This window comes from Haliotis cracherodii, unplaced genomic scaffold (genome assembly GCF_022045235.1).
Source record: "Haliotis cracherodii isolate W230 unplaced genomic scaffold, xgHalCrac1.p SCAF_4, whole genome shotgun sequence".
Taxonomy (NCBI): Eukaryota; Metazoa; Mollusca; class Gastropoda; order Lepetellida; family Haliotidae; genus Haliotis; species Haliotis cracherodii.
The window spans coordinates 59,153,335-59,177,712 of NW_027266297.1; the positions used below are offsets into that span (position 1 = coordinate 59,153,335).

At 39.8% G+C, this 24,378-nt stretch overlaps 1 protein-coding gene across 1 annotated transcript; it reads left to right on the forward strand.

Moving 5' to 3' along the window:
- Nucleotides 1-436: 436 nt before the first annotated feature.
- Nucleotides 437-24,035, forward strand: LOC139478503 (protein wntless homolog). The gene is made up of 10 exons (XM_071260993.1): nucleotides 437-606; nucleotides 3,371-3,670; nucleotides 6,897-7,021; nucleotides 8,639-8,794; nucleotides 9,859-9,995; nucleotides 10,666-10,932; nucleotides 12,118-12,325; nucleotides 13,470-13,623; nucleotides 14,600-14,680; nucleotides 19,573-24,035. The coding sequence occupies exons 1-10, from the start codon at nucleotides 501-503 to the stop codon at nucleotides 19,674-19,676; spliced, it is 1,638 nt and encodes a 545-aa protein (XP_071117094.1). The 5' UTR covers nucleotides 437-500; the 3' UTR covers nucleotides 19,677-24,035.
- The last annotated feature ends 343 nt before the right edge of the window (nucleotides 24,036-24,378 follow it).

Sequence of the window (24,378 nt, forward strand, 5' to 3'; positions counted from 1 at the left end):
AAGTGTTATCTCAAATATAGCATTTGTTATTTCAAGGTGTCAATATAAAGCATTACATACTCCAGGGTGATTTGGAGAATGTTTTGTGTGGATTATATTTATTGCAGCTGCAGACAGAATGGTACATATCATTTATATTTTGAGTGAATTACATAAATAAGGGAGGACTAATTCCTTCGTGTTCATAATAATTTACTGTATGAAAAGGTATTTGAGAAAAACATTTGGCTAGAAATCGCAGCATCCATAGTGTGATAAAATGTAATAACTGACAGAACTAACTGTATTGAGACTCAGCAAAACGTTATTTTGTGAAAAGATGCATAGACACAATTTATATATAACAACTTTCTTGTTTTACGTCGTGTCTAGTGGTAACCTAATAAATGCCAGACAATAAAGTTATCTCCCTTAGTTTCCAGACGGGCAATAGATGGCGCGCACATCAAAGGGTTTGGAGGATTGCCGATTGACACATTATTCAGAAAGTTATTGTCAAAATGGCCGGGGTGGTCTTAGAAAACTTGAGCAATAGAAAACTTTCGATACTTGGAGTGTCGCTTTTGTTGGTCCTTGTGGGTTTTTTCCTGATCGGAGGAATCATAGGTGAGACTGTGACTGATGAGCACGTTACTGCAGTGTGCTTTTGTTTATCTTTTTGCGAGGTTGTTTTGATTTGCAATCCTCACTAGCAGACAGGCACTCATGGCTGTTGGACGCAGGTTCACCCAGTACAGTCTTTGTCCAAGGAATCGTACAAACTGGGTGACAGGGTTGATCATGTGGATGTTGAGACTGATCGGGACACTTAGGCAGTAAAATACTAGCGCTGAAAATGATTTTGATACGACAATGAGCCTAAGCAACTTTATTTATCCATTTAAATTGCGGAGCCCCAGTGAGATGGGAGATATGCTACCTGTACCTGCTGGAATTCTAGACTTGCTTCATGTATATCATTTATAGCATAACAGTAAGGGCTGGGCGGAAGGGAATATAATGTTTCAGGGACTGTGAAACAGACTAGGGTAACTGTAGGCAGTCATGTTGTTATGGGATGTGACTCGAGAATTATACAGACGTTCTAAATCAGAATTAATATTTTGACCAGCCTCTTCCCTGCTTCCTTCCCTAATGCATGTCATCAAATCCCAATTCCATAGATCAATGCTCATGATTTGTGATCACTGGATTGTCTTGTCCAGACATGATTATTTACAATTTGCCAGTGTTAACCAACAAACAGAAAAACAAAATCCCAGATCAACAGCTGATTAGGGTTAGGCTGGGTTAGGCCTCTGGGATTTAACTATTGTACAATATTTCTTCTGTTAGCTCAGTTCAATATGCAAAGTGATTGGCCTATGTCCAGTATAAAATTAGCAGACATCATTGTCGTCAAGGGATAATGTAGAATTTTTGGTATGGTATTCAACCATTTGAAAATTCAGAAGGAATGGGTGCATAGTCAGAAAGAAATGCGAACATTAGTGACTTGTAAATTCCAGAGCATTCCCGATAATTTTTGTCCATAAACAATATATCACCTGACTAACCACGCAGAACCCACGCGACCCGGGTACCTGAGTTACCCTTCCACCCCTACCTCCATCCTCAATGAAACTTCAGATCTCTTTACATTTACTGAACATATCAAAATAATTTTCATATAACATGTTCAATATGTCCTTGAATTATGTAATAAATATCTATTCTATATCTATAGAAATACCTGATTCCTCTTGGTTTCCCTTCTGAATGACATTTTAATCTTCAACTTTACCAGTAATTTCAATAGAGCCAAATTTCTCAGTCTCTGTTCAAATGTCAAAAAGTCCTGCCTGTGACCTATGTAAAGCTATGTTATCAATTTGGTAATATACATGATATACTGATATTGGTATATGGTCTCTGTTTGAAGCCACTGCTATTCATGAACATACAGGTAAGAATTGGTCTTCAGCAACTCATCCTTGTCTAAAGAGGCTGGATTATTTACAGTCCCATCATATATCTGGAATATTGCTGAGTGTGGCGTTAAACAACTGACAAACAGCTACCTAATATTAATAGCTGCATATATCATGATATATTGCAGGTCGTTCACCTATACTTGGCATGTTTAATACATCCCCCACTTCAATTATATATTGGCACCTCTGTCAACCCTTCACAATGGCCAAAATATTCAGTGTTGTAAATCAAACACTCCTAGTTAGACTCATTTAATATACAGTTTTCAAGAAAAAGGTTTGATGGGTTTTTTTCTTAATAATTTTGACCAATTCAGAGATTTTTGCAAACAGATTTTCTCCAATACTATGGGTCAGCCTTGTTGGTTTACCCAGAATTCAGTTTTGTGACCTTGGTCGTGTGTTTACAATGGAAGCATACACAAACTCAGACAGATATCTCTAAAACAGAAATGTGTAAAGTTGTGAAAAAAAACATCGTTATATCTTTTTAGGAATGATGATGGCAAGTAAATTTTGTTTCAGAAACTTGTAGAAAAATGATTTCCTTTGACCTTGTTAACTTCGATTCATAGTTGTAGAAATAACCTGATTGATTCCTGGATAAATGAATCCATGGATTCAAAATGACAGATTGATAACATTGCATTATCTTGATATTATTGATCCAAAGTAGAAATTCTGGATATTTGAGCAGAGTGAGGCCAGGAGATTTGGCTGTGGGAATGTTACTGGTCAAGTCATATGTTCAGATGTGATTTTTCTCATGTTACTGGTGCTAATGGGTTTCACCAAAGTGGTAGACAATGGTAGACATCTAAGATCCGCATCACTTCAAGCTGCATCACATCAAGCTTGTATTTATCGTTTCAATTTTTTGCATGTTTAGTGAATTTGTCCTTTTGAACATGTTAAATGAAGCAATTCATATAGTAATAGAAATCAAAGGATTAGCATTATTTAAGTTTTATTATTTGTGTTTCCTTCTTATAACATATAAACTTGACCAGTGAAGATGCTGGTTAGAATAGGTCTTCAGAAACCCATGCTTGCCGTAAAAGGCGACTATGCTTGTCGTAAGAGGCAACTAACGGGATCGGGTGGTCAGACTCGCTGACTTGGTTGATGCATTCATTGTATCCCAATTGCGTGGATAGATGCTCATGATGTCAAGCACTGGATTGTCTGGTCCAGACTCGATTATTTACAGACCGCCATCATATAGCTGGAATATTGCTGAATGTGGCGTTAAACACCAAAGAAACTAACAATCATATAAGCATAATCAAACTTTTCATAAATTATGTAATACACACAGGTCCTTAGATTAGAGGGTTAATGCTTAAACATCAACATTGAATTGACAAAGTTTATTCAGCACTTTCTTTTTATTGCAGCGCCATCACCATCCAATGTCATCAGTGCACTGACTGTGAAGTGTATTGACTCTAAGAAGGCCTTCAATGCCTCCAGTTGGTTCAACCCTCGTTCAAGCAAGTCAAGAGATGAATGTTATCAAGTCAGTAACTTGAAGGATGATATAATCCAGAAAAAAAGAGTCGAGGCCAACCAGATAGTGTTTGCCCAATGGCTACCGCTGCCCCGCGGTGGAAAACAGCTCGACATGTCCAGGTGGTTTCAGAACCTCATAGCAGTCATACAAATTGACATTGGCTACAGTTCTAAGAACCCTATAGGTAAGTAATAAAGTATGTAGTGAAGCATGTCATGATCCTAATCTGACCCCGTTGAAGTTTTGTTTCATACCTTATTTTTTTGTCTTTATTATCCCCCGTCTTGAATAGTAGGGGGATATAGAAATGGGTGCCGTCAATACGTCATCTGAAAAAACTCAGAAGCCATTCACTATTTCTTACCAAACTTTGCACACATATTGTTTGGGCACTGAACTGGTGTCTTTTGCCACTAAGAGATTTCTAACATTTTTAGTTTTTCTGGTTTCCATGGAAACAAGTTGGACTCAGTACACATTCTGGGGAGCGCTCTTATCCGGGTTATAACTTGTATGTGTACAAACCTGGGGACATCTTCGCGAGTTAACAGACTTTAAAAGACCAGTTTCCACCCAGGCTGGAATTCCTGTAGCGCCACCAGTGTTTATTACAAGTTATGTCCCTTCTAAGCCTCTCCTATGGACCAACCAGATTCCACCTCTCGTATCACTTACATTTGATTCAAACAAAATGGCAACGTCCAGTCAAGATGACCTGATCGATAATCAAGATCTAAATTGTGATAAAACGGGTCTTGCATCAAATCACGTGAGCACCTTGATTAAAATCATGAAATGATTCGGAAAATATCCGTTGACAACGAGTTGGCGGTGTATATGCTTTGCAAATCCTGCAATCGATCAAAATCGAAATACGAAATCAGCACCACGGTTTAGGAAACGGATTTCGATTTCGTTGTGCAAATTGATTGGACTATGCATAGACTCGTTAGCCCAGCCAAAATGTTACTCCATAATACCAGCTTAGTTCGGCAAGGGTGGAAACTGGACTTTTATAGTCAGTTAACTCCCTTGCCTAGGGAAGATGACCTGGGGATGAATTAGTGTCTTTTGCCAATCGGGGCATTTGATGTTTTTCATTTTTTCGTTTTTCATGACTTGGTGCATTTTTGGGTGATGTTTCATCTGGGTTGCAATTAAGAAACAATCCTATATTTTTGTATGAATGTTTGCATATACACACGTCAATGAACCAAACAGTACCTTCTCCTTATATGGATATACTGGTGTTTTAATTTGTCTGCCGTTAATGAATACATTAGCTGAATCTAATACAGAAAGCACCCATGGCAGGGGTTGTGAGTATCTTATGCTTGTTTTTACTCAGTTTTATTCCATTTCAAAGTACAGTAACCATGGTAACAAACTCAAAGGGACCACTATTTTTAGTTCGTTATATCCATAGTTCGTTATAAGCATTTCGAGTTGTGTCTGCCAAGGCAAGTTTATCATGTTTATCGCTATTTAATTTCCCCACTCTAGTTGTTGTGTTGTGGGTGTATTTTGAGGACAAGGTGTCAGTGAATCAATTGCCGTCAATTGTTTATTGCGGCTTTGAACAGCCGCGTGTCTGCGGGTGTTTTGATAGGCAGATTTGTAACACGTGAGCAGCTCAGCTCAAGGATTAACAGTTAGTTATTAAAACCTAAACATTATCGTCTACCAGAGCTCCAGATAAGCTGCGTATCTGCGTAAAATACGCATCAGATATGCAGAAATATGCAGTAAAATAAAATCCAAGGGTATCAAATACGCAACGAACATTACAGATACGCTACAAAAATAAAACTTGTGTGTATCATCAAAATATTGTGAAGTAACCCTGCGTATTTTATTAGCAAATCAGCAACTTGTTTTGAAATTATAAACGGGCATTCCGTCAACCTTGCCAAACTCCACAGTTACATCATGATCATTTGCTATCACACTTTCTTGTGGAAGTATCGTGGTATTTTTTAGTCCTATAAAGCCCTCGAACCCACACGACACCAGTTTGCAGGGACTAGATGAATAGTGTTTTTAAATATTTAACTTAAATACACACATGTGTAAAAACTAGTGGGTAACAGAAATTTGAATACCCAGATAGAATAACTTATACCCAATGATTTTAACATGCATGGGTAAAATACCCACAACACCAAAAGCTTATCTGGAGCTCTGGTTGACAGAGTACAAACACGACCACAAAGTGAGTTTGCTATATCCGTTATTTCGTTATTAGCATGTTCTATATATCCACCAATTTTATATGATAAAATATATACTGCATATGGCCGGGACCAAAAACACAGTGCATTTTAAGCGTGTACATTATAAACATACAGTGTACATGGTAACAAGTATATAAAGAGGTATATATTCAAGGTAGTTGACATGATCATGATGATAAAACCATAGATGGAAGGCTTGTATACTGTATTTGAAGTCGACAGTATAATTACTTTGGCATTGAGAAAATATTTTATGAAGGCTTCACTTGTCATGCTTGTTATCATGGTTATGTGGGGCACGGGTGGCCCAGTCATCTAAGGCGACGCAATTTGCTGTGCAGAGTAGTGTCCCTTGGGCACGCCAGAATCCTATGATTGTGGGTTCGAATCCCGGTTAGCCCCGATTATGTTTCTAGGTTTGTCAGCACCATACACGTGTTGGTGGGTTTCGCCGAAGTGATAAACGTCTGAGACCTGCATTACCTTGGGCTTTCCTCCCACATTTAGCTGACACTCCACAATATGACTGGAATACTGTTAAAAGCAGCGTTAAACCCAACTCACTCACTCACTATCATGGTTATGGGCAGAGGGTAGTAATAATGGATAAGGTTCCTGATCATGATGCTTATCAGCCTTCATTTTCTTGATCTTTAGGTTTAAGAAGTGTACATGTATGATAAACAGTGATGATATCCTCATTGAAAATAGGGGCGTTGTTGATTGAGGATGGACCATGCGAAACTCCCATCCAACCATCCCCACATCACAGTTACACCAGCCTGTATGTTCTACAAAAGAGTAAGCTGGGGACCTCACATGAACAGGTTTCCCAAACAAGTGATGGTAACCATAGTAACAGGTGGAACGTGGCATATTTAAGAAATAAACGAGTGGAAGGCTCTACATAATGTTGATGTCTCATATAAGAATTACATGACTCTTGGTCATTTATCGTACAATAAAACAGTGCAGGGAGAATAATCCACTCGCGTGTCAAGGATTATTCTGTGTTTTATTGTATGATAAACAACTCACTAGGCTCACTAGACACTCCTCTCAACAATAACATTGTCCAATATATGATTTCATCAAGTTGCGAGCGCAAATTCGAATGTCTAGAAATCTCAAGGACAAGCCAGCGCTTGTATAATTGAATTGATCTGCTATCTGCAGGCCCTGACCCCGTGCTGCGGATGTTGGCCAGCATCGCATACCGTGACAAAGACGAAGATGACTGGAAGGAACTTGCAAGGGCCACCGAGGACCGCCATCTTGAATGTCATCTTGAAGAACATGAAGTAAGTCACCCTGGTTGTGATCCTTGTCAGCACCTTACTGGTGAATGTCCATGACCCGAATCCATTTGAAACTTTCTCCTACATTATGCTGCTACATAGTACACAAATGTAGTAGAGTAGTTACTGAAATACTGTTCAAAACAGTGTTCGACCTTTAAATGGTCTAGTTAGCATGGTTAGTGTTACCTTTAAATGGTATATTCTTAGATCTAAAGAAATTACCAGCTGATCATGGTAAACACATCTGCCCAAGGATCTTTTATTGTTCTCACTTCCTAAAGCTAACAGTTTACAGAAATATTAATGAAATAAGTATTTTATTTCAAGGTATCTTTTATTGTTCTCACTTCCTAAAGCTAACAGTTTACAGTATTAAAGAAGTTGTTATTCATAGAATTGTGTCTACCTTGTCATCTGTCAATTTCTAAGTAATGCCTATCAAACAATTCATTTTATTTCAGTTGACAGTGCTCATTATCCAATAATATACACTTTGAACTGGAATGATGAAGTGTTTGAATATAGAATGTGCGAGGATATATCAATGTAACCTAGTAACATTCATTGCATCATTATCCGAGTCACAAATAACGAGAATCGTGAAGATCCGGGTTAGAATAGGTCTTCAGCAACCCATGCTTGCCGTAAAAGGCAACTATGCTTGTCGTTAGAGGCAACTAATGGGATCGGGTGGTCAGGCTCGCTGACTTGGTTGATTCATGTCATTGTATCCCAATTGCCTGTGGATCGATGCTCATGATGTCAATCACTGGATTGTCTTGCCCAGAGTCGATTATTTACAGACGTCTTCATATAGCTGGAATACTGCTTAGTGCGGCGCTAAACAACAAACAAACAACCACAAACGGCGAATATCAAATAGTTTCCACAGTGAATCCCAAATATAATGTTTGTTACAGTTTCCACTGTTTGAAGACAAAATAGCCCTGATAATTAGCAAATTCTCATTACACTCCAAAAAATCTCATTGCTTTTGGACTGGGGAGATTTTCTCTCATTGGTAAAAATTTCCAGGATAATCCCTGGCAGGTGATTTGAGATCCCGAGAACCATGGGAATGATCCAGGGGTCAGTGTAGGTTTACCAAAATGCGAGGCTTGAGATATAGAGGATGATCTGAGCTATACCATTTGGCATTCATGGTTGGTATGCTATTATTGCAAAGTGATGGACTAAAGGGTTTTCTGGGGGCAGTAGGGTAGCCTAGTGGTTAAAACGTTTGCTTGTCACACCGAAGACCCGGGTTTGATTCCCGACATGGGTACAATGTGTGAAGCCCATTTCTGATGTTCCCTGCTGTGATATTGCTGGTATATTGCTTAAAGCGGTGTAAAACCATACTCACTCGCTTAGGTCTTCTACCTGTTCTAGGCATCAAGGTAGAGCATCCCTATATAAGTGCAAAAATCTTGGATGCGACATTAAACCCCACCTCACCTCACCTCACCTCACCTCACCTCACCTCACCTCACCTCACCTCACCTCACCTCACCTCTAGGCATCAAGATTTATATTTATTTGAAAATTGGGAATACTTAGTCTGCTCCCACAAATAAATTGGGTAAATTGTTTATTATTTCCTGTTGAATTTTCCAGAAAGAAGAAGGAGCACATTACCACTGTAATCTCTTGCCCTTCTTCGAGCTGGGAAGTGTGCACTATGACTACTACCTGGTCAACATCCGAATCCCGGTGCTGGAGTCCCGAGGCATTAACCTTGGAATTGGCGAGATAGAAGATATCCATGTTGTGGTGAGAGCTCTTGGACCGTTGATCACGCTGTTTGCTTTTCATCATGTTCTGCGTCAGCATCATGCATGTTGACACTGGGACTTCTTCCTCCAGACGGGGGCACGGGTGGCCCAGTCGTCTAAGGCGCCGCAATTCGCTGTGCAAAGTTGCGTCCCTTGGGCACGCCAGAAACCTATGATTGTGGGTTCGAATTCCGGTTCGCCCCAATTATGTTTCTAGGTTTGTCAGCACCATACCCGTGCTCGTGGGTTTCACCGAAGTGGTAAAGGTCTGAGACCTGCATCACTTCGGGCTTTCCTCCCACATTAAGCTGACACGCCGCGATATAACTGTAATACTGTTAAAAGCAGCATTAAACCCAACTCACTCCCTCACTCACTTCCTCCAGGCACATTTTCCCGAGGCAAGAGCGTCCACTGGCCTTTTTAAGCAAAGTCTTGTTTCCACCCTTGCCACATCAAGCCCACTTTCCTGTGCTAAATATGATTGGACTATCACACATATTAACAGTCCAATCAGAGAACGTTTCACAAAATCAACATCCGTGACTGTACACCTTCGTATGAAAGTGATTTACCGCTGGAATGTGTCTTTGTTGAAACGGATATGCCTTTTTCATCTTTTAAATGATTGCCTATGTTTTCGTGTCAGGGATGAAATTCGCGAATGTTTTCGTTATCTGATCGACTAGGTCGCCTATGGTATTTGCCATCTTTATGAATCTATACGAGATCATTAACAGTGATCTGATTGGATATAGCGTTTCATTACAAGGGGCACAACTTGTGATCTACGCAAGGTGGCGCCAGGGTCGAGCCAAGAAAAGTGGCCTTGATGTGGCAATGGTAGAAACTAGGCTTTAATCATGTTAATATAGGCTAGTGGACACGCTTGCCTTGGGAAGATGATCTCTGCGAGAGTAAGAAGTTAATTTAAAAATTCATATATGAAATTTAATCATATGTTAATATATAATAATAATAAATAGTCCACTAAAGTCTTGTAATGTGCATAATGCCATGGATTTGCACCTGTAGTCAGGTTGGATTGTTTGATGGTTTCAGGCTATCCACCAGAATGGTGGTTTCACCAAGGTGTGGTTCTCCATGAAGACTACTGTCTTCCCTGTCCTCCTAGCTGTTCTGGTCTGGTTCTGGAACAGAATACAGAAACTCAGTCGTCTCCCCAACCTGCTGGAAAGGTTTGTGTTTGACTGGGACTGGGGTGCATGGGGGCCCAGTCGTCTAAGGCACCGCGATTCGCTGTGCAGAGTTGCGTCCCATATGCACGCCAGAAACCTATGATTGTGGGTTCGAATCCCGGTTCGCCCCGATTATGTTTCTAGGTTTGTCAGCACCATACCCGTGCTCGTGGTCTGCATCAATTTGGGCTTTCCTCCCACATCAAGCTGACACGCCGTGATATAACTGGAATACTGTTAAAAGCAGCGTTAAACCCAACTCACTCACTCAATTGACTGGGACTGGGACTCCTGTGTTTGACACAAAGTGGAGGATTTCCTTGTGCAAACCAACAGTGGATCCAGTATAGACTGGCATCTGTCAATCTGTCATTGTATTGTAAAGAATGGGTTACCATTAACAGCTGTATGGCTTGTCACATATACATATTCATTAGTGATTATCTGGCTTGGCATTAGTAGAGGTAATGGAATTGTAATTCGTTTTTTACATTTCTGATTTTTTGGGGTGGTGGATCCATAAGTCAATTAAAAAATAGGATGCCTTGACATTTTTGATAAAAATGTGATGGTATCCTCGAAGATGTACCCAACTGGTAACCTTCCGAACTGCACTTAGAAATGTCATTCTCTTTTGCAGTAATCATATATTACAACCTGTTTATTTCAGGACTCTTTTCTCTCTGGGAATAATCTTGTCTATCATGAACCTGCCGATTGAGTGGCTGACCTTGAACTTCAACATGCCGTACATGCTGCTGGTGGGAGACATCCGCCAGGGGGCGTTCTATGCGATGCTGCTGTCCTTCTGGGTGATCTTCGCAGGGGAACACATGATGGACCAGTTGGAGAGGAACAAGCTCAGTGTGTACTGGAAACATCTCGCCGCAATCATCTTTGGATGTGTCTGTCTGTTTGTCTTCGAGATGTGTGAGAGGTAGGTCATCAGTGGTGGCAGTTCAGACTATAGGTTTCAGGGTTCATATGTGTCATACCTACAGGTTCATAAGGTCATATGTTCAGGGTTCATAAGGTCATATGTTCAGGGTTCAAAAGGTCATTGTTCAGGGTTCAAAAGGTCATATGTTCAGGGTTCATAAGGTCATATGTTCAGGGTTCATAAGGTCATATGTTCAGGGTTCAAAAGGTCATATGTTCAGGGTTCATATGGGTCATACTTTCAGGGATGATAAGGTCGTATGCTCGCTATACATGGCTGTTTCACTCACCCGAATCTGCGGATTCAATGGGTGGCATGGCTGCTCTCCATTCTTGATTGCAACATCAAGGCATTTTGCTGGTAGTTGCAAACACAATATTAATATTGGCTTCGAGGTGTGATTCCATGGTTTGCTTTTTCTCAATAAGGACATCATGTTAACTAAGCGATGCTTAAAGCTATATGATCCTAACTGGGTCGTGGTTCACTCATGATAACAAAGGACATCTTATGACTCATCAAAGTTACTGATCCTCTAGCTTGGACATGTCCCCCCTCCATCAGCTTGATCAGAGAAGATTTAATGGGAGTCAGGGGATTATGCAATGAGTCGCCCCAGAGAAGAATTATGCGAAAATTATATAACAATCAGCAGTGATTTATAGGTAATTGATGATAAGTCTTCTCTGGGTGCGACCCACTCAGCCTTCCCTCGTACATGTCTTGAGGTCATGGTTTACTTCTTTATGTATACGAGAAGCTAATTGACGTTTAGCAGGCCTGCGGCAAGCATGTTGCTAGGGGTCTGGTCATACTGGAATTAGGTTAGTGCACATGCAGTTTACACGTAGGGATATTCGATGATAATGCCACTATATGTTGTTGTGTTTTATCAATCTTTTATTAATACTTTTAATAGAGTTCTGTAGTTAGGATAGAATTTAAGAAGTTAAATGCAGTGGGTTACGCGAGAGTAGAATTACACTCAAATACTTATAAATCACTGCCGATTTTTTATAATTTTAGTTTTGCTAATTAAATAAATTTCATTCATTTGCAATTGCTCATTCCCAGAATAAGACAGGGAACAGGAGTATTGTGTATTGTGGAAGTGTGGGGATGAATGTTTAATGATGAATCCGTGATAAACAATCAGCCAAAGATGACTTTGATTATTTACAGAGGTGTCCAGCTGACAAACCCCTTCTTCAGTATCTGGACGACGAAGGTCGGCACAAACCTGGCCTTGACCTTCATTATCCTTGCAGGCATCTCAGCATGCCTGTATTTTATCTTCCTCTGCTACATGATCTTCAAGGTCTTCAGGAACATCAGTGCCAAGAAGGTGTCCCTCCCCCACATGAGCAGCCTGCGACGCAAGTTCTACACGGTATGGCATTAGTGCACTGGGATAATTCTAGGGTGGGGCCTTGTGCTTTTAGCCCCTAAGTTTGAAAAAAGGCCCACATTTTCAAGTACAATGGGACATTTTAACATTGTGCCGTATGGGCAAGTGTGGGTGTACCTCTGGAATATTTGAAATTTTCCACATAAAGAGCCTGTCAAAAAATTTCTAGACTGCATTTTCATGAGGGAGCCATTCACTGATCTTAAGAGTCACAGGCATCTTAGGCCCAGCAATTCTCTTGCAGAGTTGCTTTCTCTTTCCAGTCCAAAAACCTATTGTCATGGGTTCGAATACCCGTTCTCCCGGATTATGTTTTTAGGTTTGTCAGCACCATACCTGTGCTTATATGTTTTTCACCAAAGTATTAAACGTATGAGACCTATATCACTTTGGGCTTTCCTCCCACATTAAACTGTCATGCTTTGAAAATACTGGAATATTTTTAAAAGCTTGGTTAAACCCATCTCACTCTCTCCAGTGATCTTAGTATTACACTACTGTAATACCCAATCTTTAACCATAATTGCAATGGCCACTTGATTATTACATAGTTCAGGGGTAATTTCTACCCACTGATCCTCAAGGCTATGAAAGGCTATATACTGCTACCGTGTGGTGCCTGTATTCTTATGGAAAGTTTTCCCAATGTTTTATTGATCATGGTTATACAGAAATATATTAAACCAAATACATAAGACAAGGGAATTCATTATGCAAGCTGCAGAAACTATCTTTGATTTTAATATTGACTTGTTGCTACACAGACCGACCGCCTCCGTGGTCGTGTGGTAGAGCGTCCGCCCGGAGAGCGGAAGGTCCGAGGTTCGATCCCTGGCCGCGTCATACCAAAAGACGTTAAAAGATGGTACTTGTTGTTACCCTGTCTGGCGCTAAAGAGGGGCTAAAACAAGGACTGGTCGGCTCGGAGTCAGTATACGGTGTCTGAGTGGGGTATTCATGTTAAACTGCGGCATGTTATCTCAGTGATCTAGCACTATAAATTGGCATCAGTCCAGACTAGTACAAGCAGCCACACAAACACACACTTACATGCATGTCGCTATGCCCAGTCAATAAGTGTGAAAGTCAGAGTTGCACATCTGTGTCATGAGTGGTATATTTTCAGGGCCTGATCTACCGCTTCAAGTTCCTGATGCTGATAACCCTCTTGTGTGCCGCTCTCACTGTCATCTTCTTCATCATCAGCCAAGTCAGTGAGGGGTCATGGAAATGGGGGGATGAGAACATCAGCCTAGAGTACACCAGCGCCTTCCTCACAGGTAAAGCATAGTGATATCATATGACAAAGTCTGAGGGCAGTAAGATAACTTGATGGTTAAAGCGAGGGTAATAACACCTGGAGACCTTTTTTTCATTGCCCACGTGGGTACAATGTGTTAAAATCTTTTCAAATGATAGTTGCTGGAATATTGCTTAGTGGCACAAAACTGTACTCCCTACTTGAACACTAGCTGACGCTGATGGGTTGATTATTGTTAGCCAGGAGATAGAGGACTGGTGTGTGGATGGAAACAAGACATACCAGGGTCAAAAATGAGAACTGTCTGAAAATAGCTAACAGTTATTGCACTGGAGTGCATATTTTATGCTTGTTGGCATTTTGTGATGACAAGGGGCGACCCAGGTACCAAAAGTCCTGTAACTGGCTCTGTAGAGTTGTCTCCCCTAGCTCTGCCAGGAGCTGATCAGGAACCGTGGTATGTCCCAAATATCCCCCATCTTGCCTCCCATGTTATTCTCTGAGTCCCCTGAGATAAGTGCCTCAGCAACCTATGCTTGTCGTTTGATGCGATTAAATGGATCAGGTAGTTCATGGACTTGGTTGATATGTCATCGTATCACAATTGTGTGGCTTCATGCTCATGATGTCAATCACTGGATTCAGTGGATTGTCTGTTCAACCCTCTATGGGGCATTCATGGTTGGTATGCTATTATTGCAAAGTGATGGACTAAAGGGTTTTCTGGGGGCAGTAGGGTAGCCTAGTGGTTAAAGCATTCGCTCATCATGCCGAAGACCCGGGTTCGATTCCCGACATGGGTACAATGTGTGAAGCCCATTTCTGGTGTCCCCCGCCGTGATATTGCTGGAATATTGCTAAAAGCGGCGTAAAATCATACTCACTCACACACTCAACCCTCGATTATTTACATACTGCAGTCATATTGCTTAGAGTGGCAATAAGCAACGAAACCAACAAAAGAACGAAACAAATAAATTATTTTTCTACTCCAGGTGTATATGGAATGTGGAACGTGTACGTAATCGGCCTGCTGTGTATGTACGCCCCATCTCACAAGACTATCGCAGATGATGGTAAGTGGTGCCGTCACACCAGGCTGCAGATAGATGAATGACCTTTCAGCTGGTTACATTAGATGGTGTTTGTTTTCAGCTTCCCACAACATTCTTAAGAGCTTGTATGATTGGTCATTTGAGGTCAGGGACGTGATTGGCCTCTGGGTAAGAATAGGTCGAATAGTACCTCATGCTTGTGCTGGGGGCCGACTAATATTGAGACTGGATGGTCAGTGTGACATAGATCATTGGCCCGAGGGGATTCCGGGTTAGAATAGATCCCTAGCAACCCACGCTGTCGTTGTTAATAAATCAATTACCGGTACTGGACTGTCTGGTCCGTTATTCACAGGCTGCAATCATATAGCTGGAATATTGCTGAATGCAGTACAACATTTGAACAAACAGACATTGATCATTGCCTGGTCCAGACTCTCGTGTTTACAGGCTGCTCTGATATGTCTGAATATTGCCGGAACTCACTCATCCTGATTAAAAAGGGATTCTGAATAATTTCTTTTGTAGTGAAGAGCACACAATTTCATAGAAATATTCCTGAAACTCTTCATGATCCCTAACATTTTTTATTCAATATATTTCATAATAATTCTGCTTTAGAGCCGAGTGGCTATATTTTTTGCAGTTTCTGTCTTTCAGTGGAAACAAGATTTTCACATTACTGAAAAAAACATTCAATGGATTTTAAGGGAACATGATACCGAAAATTGTAGATGTGTATTTTGCCTTTTGGAATTGAATGTTTCATGTGTGTGTCTGTGACAAGCCACACTGATCATGTGGTTATCTCTGTTTACAGAGAACTATATGTATTTATTTGAACATTCTGAACAACGTTTAAGGTAGGCGTAGCAAATATTGGCAGTCTGCGCCAAACACTTTTTTGCATACAAGCACTGTCTTGTCCTTCATCCTTTCTGTAGAATTTTTTCAAATTAGTCTCAACTTATTAGACGATAGAAATTTTGTGAGACTCTGGCTTCAGACAAGTGGCTTATATCGCTGACTATATTCATGTCATTATCAGTAGAGAACGTAACGTGTACGCGAGACGGCTCTCCCGTCTCGCGTACAAGTGACCACCTGAGAGGGGGTCACTCGTATGCGTGACGGTCTGTCAGTGGACCATGGATTTCTGCATGTTGCACAAAAATGTCTCTAATAGCGTTATTTGTGAAAATAATAAAACAAAATTAAGTACAGTTGATGATCATTCTACTAGTTATCGAATGACATGAAAAAAATGTCATAAGAAAAATAATAAACGGTCAAACTGGGAGAAAAATGTGCAAAAATCGAGCAAAATGTTCTGTTTTTGACAGCGATTTTCTCCTATGTACATATTTTTTAGAAACTAACACGTAGTATTTTCTAAAAGCTTATTCATCGTAGAGTTACAAAATATATAAATTTTTTCACGCACACCAACGCACACCCATTTTCCATCGCGTTGAAACATGTTTACTTTCTTCGAAACTGCGCGAACCGTCTCGCGTACAAGTGACTGGCCGACAAGCCGATAAAGGGAGGTAACCGATGCCTGACTAAAATGTTCAATTGGAACATCCGTCTTGTTATCTGGTTGTGCTAAATGTGTCTGAATCAGAATGAAGCGTTTAATATGCACGATATTTATTTAGCGCGTAGTTTCGTGGTTACAACAAGGAGGAAATGTATTTTGATGACGTATTAGGAAAATGATTTTGCAGTGGGTAATATATTTTTAGGTGGAAGTAAATTTGTTGGAAAACAAAATATTTCTGTGAAAAAATGAGTAATGCTTGGTATCGAACAACATAAAATATTGAAAAGTAAATTAAAAGAGTCAAATTTGGGGATTTTGGACAGCGATTTTCTCCTATGTGCATATTTTTCAGAAACATAATTTCAGTATTTTCTTAAAGCTTATTTGTCGTAGTGTAACAACATATATATACTTTTTCGGGCACACCTATGTGCCAGCGCGTTGAAACATATCTACTTTCCTCAAACTGCTCGCAACTGGTAAACAAGTCGTCCCACAGCCCCATTACGCGTACGAGAGACGGCTCTCCGAACAAGCAGTGAAAGACGGCCTGAGAGAGAGTCACTTGTAGGCGTGACTGCCTGTCGATGGATTACAGATGTCTGCATGTGACACCAAAAAACCCGTCTCTACACACTTCCAATGTATTATATAAATAAATATACGTAGTTGACTGTTAGATGCTTGATTATTATAAGACATGTGAAATATGCAAATGCTTACCAGTACTTCCGGCTCTCTACTCACGAATGTTGATTGTTTTACCGTGTCAGCTGGCTTGACAATCTGGATCGAGGCGATTTCAACTTTATTTGCAAAAAAAATTCAACTTTTTTCAAGGAAAACAGATATGATAAATCATGTTTATGTATGGAAATAGTTATTGGAACAGTTATTTAGGATGAAATGCGAAGTTTTATTGTCAAATGCTGGGCTGGCTATCGACTGCCGGTTGACATCGCCAGTGGTGTGCGGTAAGATAAATTCATTGTCCACCGGTGAACAACTTATAATGTACCCCTTATCTAACATGCTGACTGACCAACCCTTATCTGTTACCATGGTTATTTGGTAGTTACCTATGTTTTGAGAACTCCTTAACGTTCCTATTACTTGTATTAATCAAGGCTGTCTGTTCCTGGAACCAGCATAAATGTTGTTAAAATAGATATCATTACATGATCGCACTAGGCCAGGTGACATCATTGCGTGAGCACAAATTTCCCAATGTTTGTTGTCTTTGTCATTCTAAACATGAGAGGTTCTTCACATCCTATAAACAAGATTTATAAAGTTTTTGTAACACACTGTCTGGTCATTTTGGTATGAGCAATTGGTTTGATGTTGATGTTGATAGTGTATGGCACATTTGCAAAATTGTGCATGAGGGTGTCCAAGCAAATGATACTCTCTTTTTCCTCCAGTGACCGTGAAGATCCTGGGTAGAATAGGCATTTAGCAACCCATGCTTGCCGTAAAAGGCGACTATGCTTGTCGTAAGGGGTGAATAACAAGATCAGGCTCGGTGAATTGGTTAATGAATGTCATCGTATCCCAATTGCGTGGCCATGCTTGCCGTGAAAGGCGACTATGCTTGTCATAAGAGGCGACTAATGGGATCGGGTGGTCAAGCTCGCTGACTTGGTTGATACATGTCATCGATCCCAATTGCGTGGATTGATGCTCATGATGTCAATCACTGGATTGTCTGGTCCGGACTTGATTATTTACCGACCACCGTCATATAACTGGAATAAAGCTGAGTGCAGGGTTAAGCATGGTTAAGCAAGCAAGCAACCAACCAACTGTGTGGATTGATGCCCATGATGTCAATCACTGGATTGTCTGGTCCAGACTCGATTTATTTACTGCCGTCATATACAAGGGGTGTTCTTTAAAGATTTCCCCTAAACCACTTAGGGTTATCATATTTGGTTGAAATTTCACATGTGTAATGATACATGGTTCTATGGGTTATGTCTGAATTTGCAGCACCAAACTATTAATCTTACCACTTTTACAGGTGTTATGATCGAGTAGGGTGTGACAATGGAGCTAGTAGAATACAGAGCAGTGATAAGGTTTTTATATTTGAAAGGTCGCACACCAAAAGAAACTTTCGATGAAATGAAAGCAACATTATAAACATACAGTGGTAACAAGTATATAAAGAGGTATATATTCAAGGTAGTTGACATGATCATGATGATAAAACCATAGATGGAAGGCTTGTATACTGTATTTGAAGTCGACAGTATAATTACTTTGGCATTGAGAAAATATTTTATGAAGGCTTCACTTGTCAGGCTTGTTATCATGGTTATGTGGGGCACAGGTGGCCCAGTCGTCTAAGGCGCTGCGATTCGCTGTGCAGAGTTGTGTCCCTTGGGCACGCCAGAATCCAATGATTGTGGGTTCGAATCCCGGTTCGCCCTGATTTTGTTCCTAGGTTTGTCAGCACCATACCTGTGCTCGTGGGTTTCACCGAAGTGGTAAAGGTCTGAGACCTGCATCACTTAGGGCTTTCCTCCCACATTGAGCTGACACGCCGCGATATAATTGGGATACTGTTAAAAGCGGCGATAAACCCAACTCACTCAATTTGGTCTAAAATAGTTCTTCTATAGTATGTTTGATGCTCTTACGGTACTTTTCGATAGGTAGAATAGATAAACCCTATGATTTCTTAACATCATGGACTGTTGTTTCAAAGTTTTCAGGGGCGTTGGGATAGCCTCGTGGTTTAAGCTTTCGCTGGTCACGCCGAAGACCTGGATTCGATTCCCCACACCGGACCAATATGTGAAGCCTGTATGGTATTCCCCGCTGTGATAATGCTGGAATATTGCTAAAAGCGGCTTAAAACCATGCTCACTCAAAGTTAAATGTTTACTGGACAGTATAAAAGTCGGATAGTGGACTAGCAGTTAAAATTACTCCACATATCAATCATGATGAAGTAGGTGATATCAAGAGTAGACACATCAGTCTAAATGCTCCCACCCAACTGTCTACCATGACAAAAGACACGTGAGGGGATTTAGTTGTGGTCGTTTACAAGAACTATAAGCACAACTATACACCAAGCTTTTGACTGTGTATGTTTATGTATTTTTTAATTTTAATTCCCCTATGGGAATGAACACAAAAGTAGCATAGATATTTAACTTTGAAAAATTTCCACAAATGAATTTTGGATATTATTTTTGAGTACTTCTTGTTAATGTGTTAACCAATGTATTTTCAGTATTCTTAGAACAAGGATTTAAAAGTTTCAACTAGCTATTGCTTGTCTTGCTCACTACTGCACAACTCCATCATAAATCACACATCACCTCTGTTGATGATGATGTTGTTGTTGTTCCAGACACAGTAAACAGCAGTCAGGAGGAGGAGGAGGTGCAGCTGACGCAGATACCGTCTGAGGTATCAGCCCTGTCATCTTTTGTATCCAAAACAGCAACGGACTGAAGTGGCCCTTACCCCAGATCCTCTAGCAGCCCTGGCCTCTCCACAGTGCTAACTCGGACAGGGAACAGTGTCCCAGCTCTAGACTCCGTTCTTACAACTTGTGATATGTGTCTATATTTTGTCAATGGCTTACAGTTACCATGGTTACTTTGGTAATCATTCTACAAACATTTTTGTCATAAGCCCTTTACTGTTGTCATTATAGCTTCATTTGTTGAAAGCTCGGAGGACAAGTTTATGGGAATTATGTGTATCATGGTCAGACCTGATCCAAACAGAACATTTTCTTAACTGTCATTTGTATTAAAAGAAATCTGTCAGGTACAGATTGGTCGGATACGTGGGAAGACAGTTGAGAAGTAATGTAATTGTTTTCAAAATCATGAAAACCTAAACAAAATTGTGTTACCAAGTTTAATTGATCCGGTCGGTCATTGTGCTGAATGCCTCATACACTTACATAGTCAGAGTATGTCAGATTGCAGATGTTTCAGGATGCTGCAGAGGGCCCAACTGGCCCAGCCGGGCTGCAATTCGTGCAGAGTTGTGTCTAATGGGCTCGCCAGAAACCTAAGACCGGGTTCGATTCCCGGTTTGCTCCATTTATGTTTCTAGGTTTGTCAGCACCATACGCGTACTCGTGGATTTCACAAAAGCAGTAAACATCTGAGACCTGCATCACTTCAGGTTTTCCTCCCACATTAAGCTGACACGCCACGATATGACTTGAATACTGTTAAAAGCGGTGTTTAACCCAACTCACTCCTGATGCAACATGATTCCCTATTTAAAACATGATAAAAAGTCATAATGAAAGTTTACTTCTTAACATGATCAAAACCTGCTGGTACTTAAATTGCTGTGTTGTACATTTCTCTATTGGTACATTGTAGTTTAGATGCCTGTGTTTATTTATTTTATCCACATAATCATGCTGCACATTTTTGGAGCATGCTGCATGGATTTTACCTACCGTATTCGACATAATAAGCGCCCAGGGTGCTCTCAAAATTAGAAATAGGGGGCTCTTATTAGAATATTATTTTGTCGAAAAAAAACAGAGTTGAAAGATAAATTTTGTGGTTTATGCTGACAGCCTGAAATGTTTATATACGAGAGAGATATTTTTCCAGAATTTAATTGCCCATAATTAAGGGTGCATATAACACGCATATAAATAAGTATTGTGTACATTGATCAATCGGAAAGGGTGCTAGTTGGGATTGTTCACGAGCCAATATATTAGCAAATATCGCCGTGGGCGCTTATTAGGTCGAATAGGGTATATGTAGAATACATCCAATATTTCCCCTATATATTTGTATGCAAAATATGTTACATATTAAATATTTATGTTCTTGTAACAGACAGGGTGTTTCTAATATTGTGTATTTATGATGTTTTTCTTCAGCATTTATGCATCAATGAATTACAGATCCAAGGTATTTTATAGCCTGGTTATAAATTGAGGTCACCAGCGTAGGGTTAGTCTACAGTATGAATTATGGAGGGAAAATGTGTTACCATTTCGTCGGGTTAAATAAAGCAATTAATTGACCAATCAATAATTGATCATTACAATGACCAGTTTCAATTTGATTTCAAATAAGAACACAATTTTTCTTCATGTTGATGTGTTTTTCTGGCAATTATGTATTGACTTTTTATTGATTAGGACTTATTGAGTAATTGATCAATCTTTGACTGACTGAAAGCAGATGGATAGCCCAGTGGTCATGTGGAATGCACAGGTTCAAATCCCCTCATGGTTACTATGTGTGAAGCCCATGTCTGGTGTCCCCTGCTCTCATGCGTTATAATGATTGATCAACATTATAGAGCCCTAAAATGGCATCACTGCTCATCTAATCTCACTGGGTACAATAATTGAGCTTTTGAGAGTTATAGATTGTGTTGTGTGCATGTTCTTCTGAATATTGGCTCTCCTAATATGTGTGTTTCTCAGAATATTTAGGTAACACTACATAAAATTAGGGCTAAGTAAAAACAGTAAGCTGTTCTAAGAACTGAAACTAAATGAGAACATTAATTGACTTACATCTTGATTTTGGAGGTATTTGATATATTTGTGTCAAGTGTTCGATGTTATGAAGGGGGTGTGTGTCGCCCAGCACTCTTAAGAAGCAGTTGTTGACTGGATCTGTTTGTTGGGTATTCAAAAGGTTGATTCCCCTCATAACAATTCTTGGTCTTTCTGTGCCATGGGCGTGTACTCTAAAGTGGTAATGGTCTTTAACTTTAAGTTCTTCCCACGTTAAGATGTTTCACCAAGACAGTACTGAAATACTGTTCACACTGTCCACACTCCAAAACACCTTAAAACCCATCTCTCTTTGTAATGAGTACGGTCAAAGTAAATCAGGTGTATATTTTTCTTGAATGTGAAGGGGTGGTCGGGTAGCCTTGTGGTAAATCATTCGCTTGTCACACGAAGACCCATGTTCGATTCCCGACATGGGTACAATGTGTGAAGCCCATTACTGGTGTCCCCTGCTGTGATATTGCTGGAATATTGCTAAAAGCAGCGTAAAACCTTACTCACTCACTCTTGAAAGTGATATTGTGTGGCAAACCGATGCCGGTTTCAGAAATGTTAAGTGTCCAGAGTTATTTATCATGGCATAATTCATGAATAAATTTTGTCTCATAATTTTATAAATAATTAAAGAAGGTAATATTCTTGTCCCATTGGACTTCTGTAACATATGCTCTGGTTACATCAGACTCGGCTGTGTTCAATGCCCCCGTCTTAAGTGAGTATGTCTGTTATGGGTGACAAACGTGCATAATTTTAGCATTATTTGATCAGCTTTAAAATAAGCCAAAACACAGAAACTCAGTCGGTGATATATAAATGGTTTGTTGCATTTAGAGACTAAGATCTGTGTAATGTTTGATGTATATATCAACTTCCAACTATGGAATTTTCTTACAATGATTTCCATCATATTTCGTGTTTTCAGTGTTATATTTTACATACGTCTGTTTATTTGCTGTGAAATTATTGTACTTGCTGTTACTGTGGTAACAACCAAATACCCATGACAAAACAGAGCAATACAAATTATAGCAAATTGTTAAAATAGTATGCCTCTTCATCAATATGATGTTAAAATCATTGGTAATCCTAGGGGGATTGGTGTCACCTCTCTGTATTAGTATACCGTATTCGACGTAATAAGTACCCAGGGCTCTCTCAAAATTGGAAATAGGGGGCTCTTATTAGAATATTATTTTGGTGAAAAAACCAGAGTTGAAAGATAAAATTCATGGTTTATGCTGACAGCCTGAAATGTTTATCTACGACAGATATATTTTTCCAGAATTTAATTGCCCATGATTAAGGGCATATTATACGCAAAAAAATGTCTTGTGTACATTGATCAATCGTAAGGGGTGCCAACTGGGATTGTTCACTAGCAAATATATTAGCAAATATCGCCGTGGGTGCTTATTACGTCGAATACGGTATATGTTGACATTAATCAGTGTATTCATATCAGTGCTCCAAATTCCTATAAGCAATAAAAACAACCATTTGTTTCTTGCCAGATTACTGATAAAACCTTGTCATCAGCAATTCATTATTACAAGTATTAATACACACGGCACTAAGAAGCTGAGTTTCATATTGATATGTATTTACGGGTCAAGTAACAAAATACCTGTGAAAGTGAAAGGTTTGGTTTCGTTTGTTGACCAATGTTTAAGAACAGTGATACATATTGGGCCAGGACCATGTTTAGCAAAGCAATGAGAGGTAGCCGAATTGTGGAAGTATTGCTTGTCACTCACAAAGATCTGACTTCAATTCCCCACTGGGAAATAATGTGTAAAGCCTATTTCTCCTCAAATTAGGATGGAATATTGCTAAAAGTGGCGTAAATCCTACTCACTTGTAGAGCAATCATCATATTTCTGTGGGCATTGTAAGTTGAACACTGACTTTCAACAGCCACAGCGCATAGATTGTGGAGTGAAATAGAACACAGGCCCATGCTGTGGAGAAGAAGGTCATTTATATTTTTGGTGCCAGAATGACGCAACCCTTCTTAGCATTCTAAAGCCCTGTGGTTTACGCTTTGGTCACAAAAGGATTTCCATCGTGATAGTTGTGAGGAACTAATTGTAAACTTGTGAATCATGCCTGTGGCATGGGATTGTGTTGTGGCATACTTACCTACGCTTTTGTCATGCAACAAAGATCTATTGGATTTAACAATTTACAGCAATAGAGTAATTTAGATATTTTTATGTGTACATTTACATTTACAGACTTTATATATTCTGTATATTGTAGATAATTTTGAGAATAAATGTTCTTTTGAATTACTTTAAAATGGCAACATGTGTAAGTCTTCTTTGACTTTGTGAGGATTATAGAATCTCCACCCTCTCCAGCTACAGTGTTCTGACAGTGGTTCAATGCACACCAGAGATCCAGGTTCTGTTCCCAACATGCTCCCATCCTTGGTGTCTCTGTGACAAGGCTGGAATATTGCTGAATGTGGCCTGAAACTACAGTGAATTGAAAAAGTTTACGAGGACTCCAAACTATACATGACTTGCATTATTCCATCAATCTTTGAAGTAATGAGAACTTAAATTTCTACATTCATTCTTGGCATTCTGTTACGTTTGGTACCGTATGAACGGCAGGGGTTCCCGCTAATACCACAAA

Coding starts and splice junctions, on each gene's coding strand:
- LOC139478503 (XM_071260993.1), top strand. CDS start 501: ATGGCCGGGGTGGTCTTAGAAAACTTGAGCAATAGAAAACTTTCGATA. Junction 607..3,370: donor CCTGATCGGAGGAATCATAG/GTGAGACTGTGA, acceptor TTTTTATTGCAG/CGCCATCACCATCCAATGTC. Junction 8,795..9,858: donor TAGAAGATATCCATGTTGTG/GTGAGAGCTCTT, acceptor TGATGGTTTCAG/GCTATCCACCAGAATGGTGG.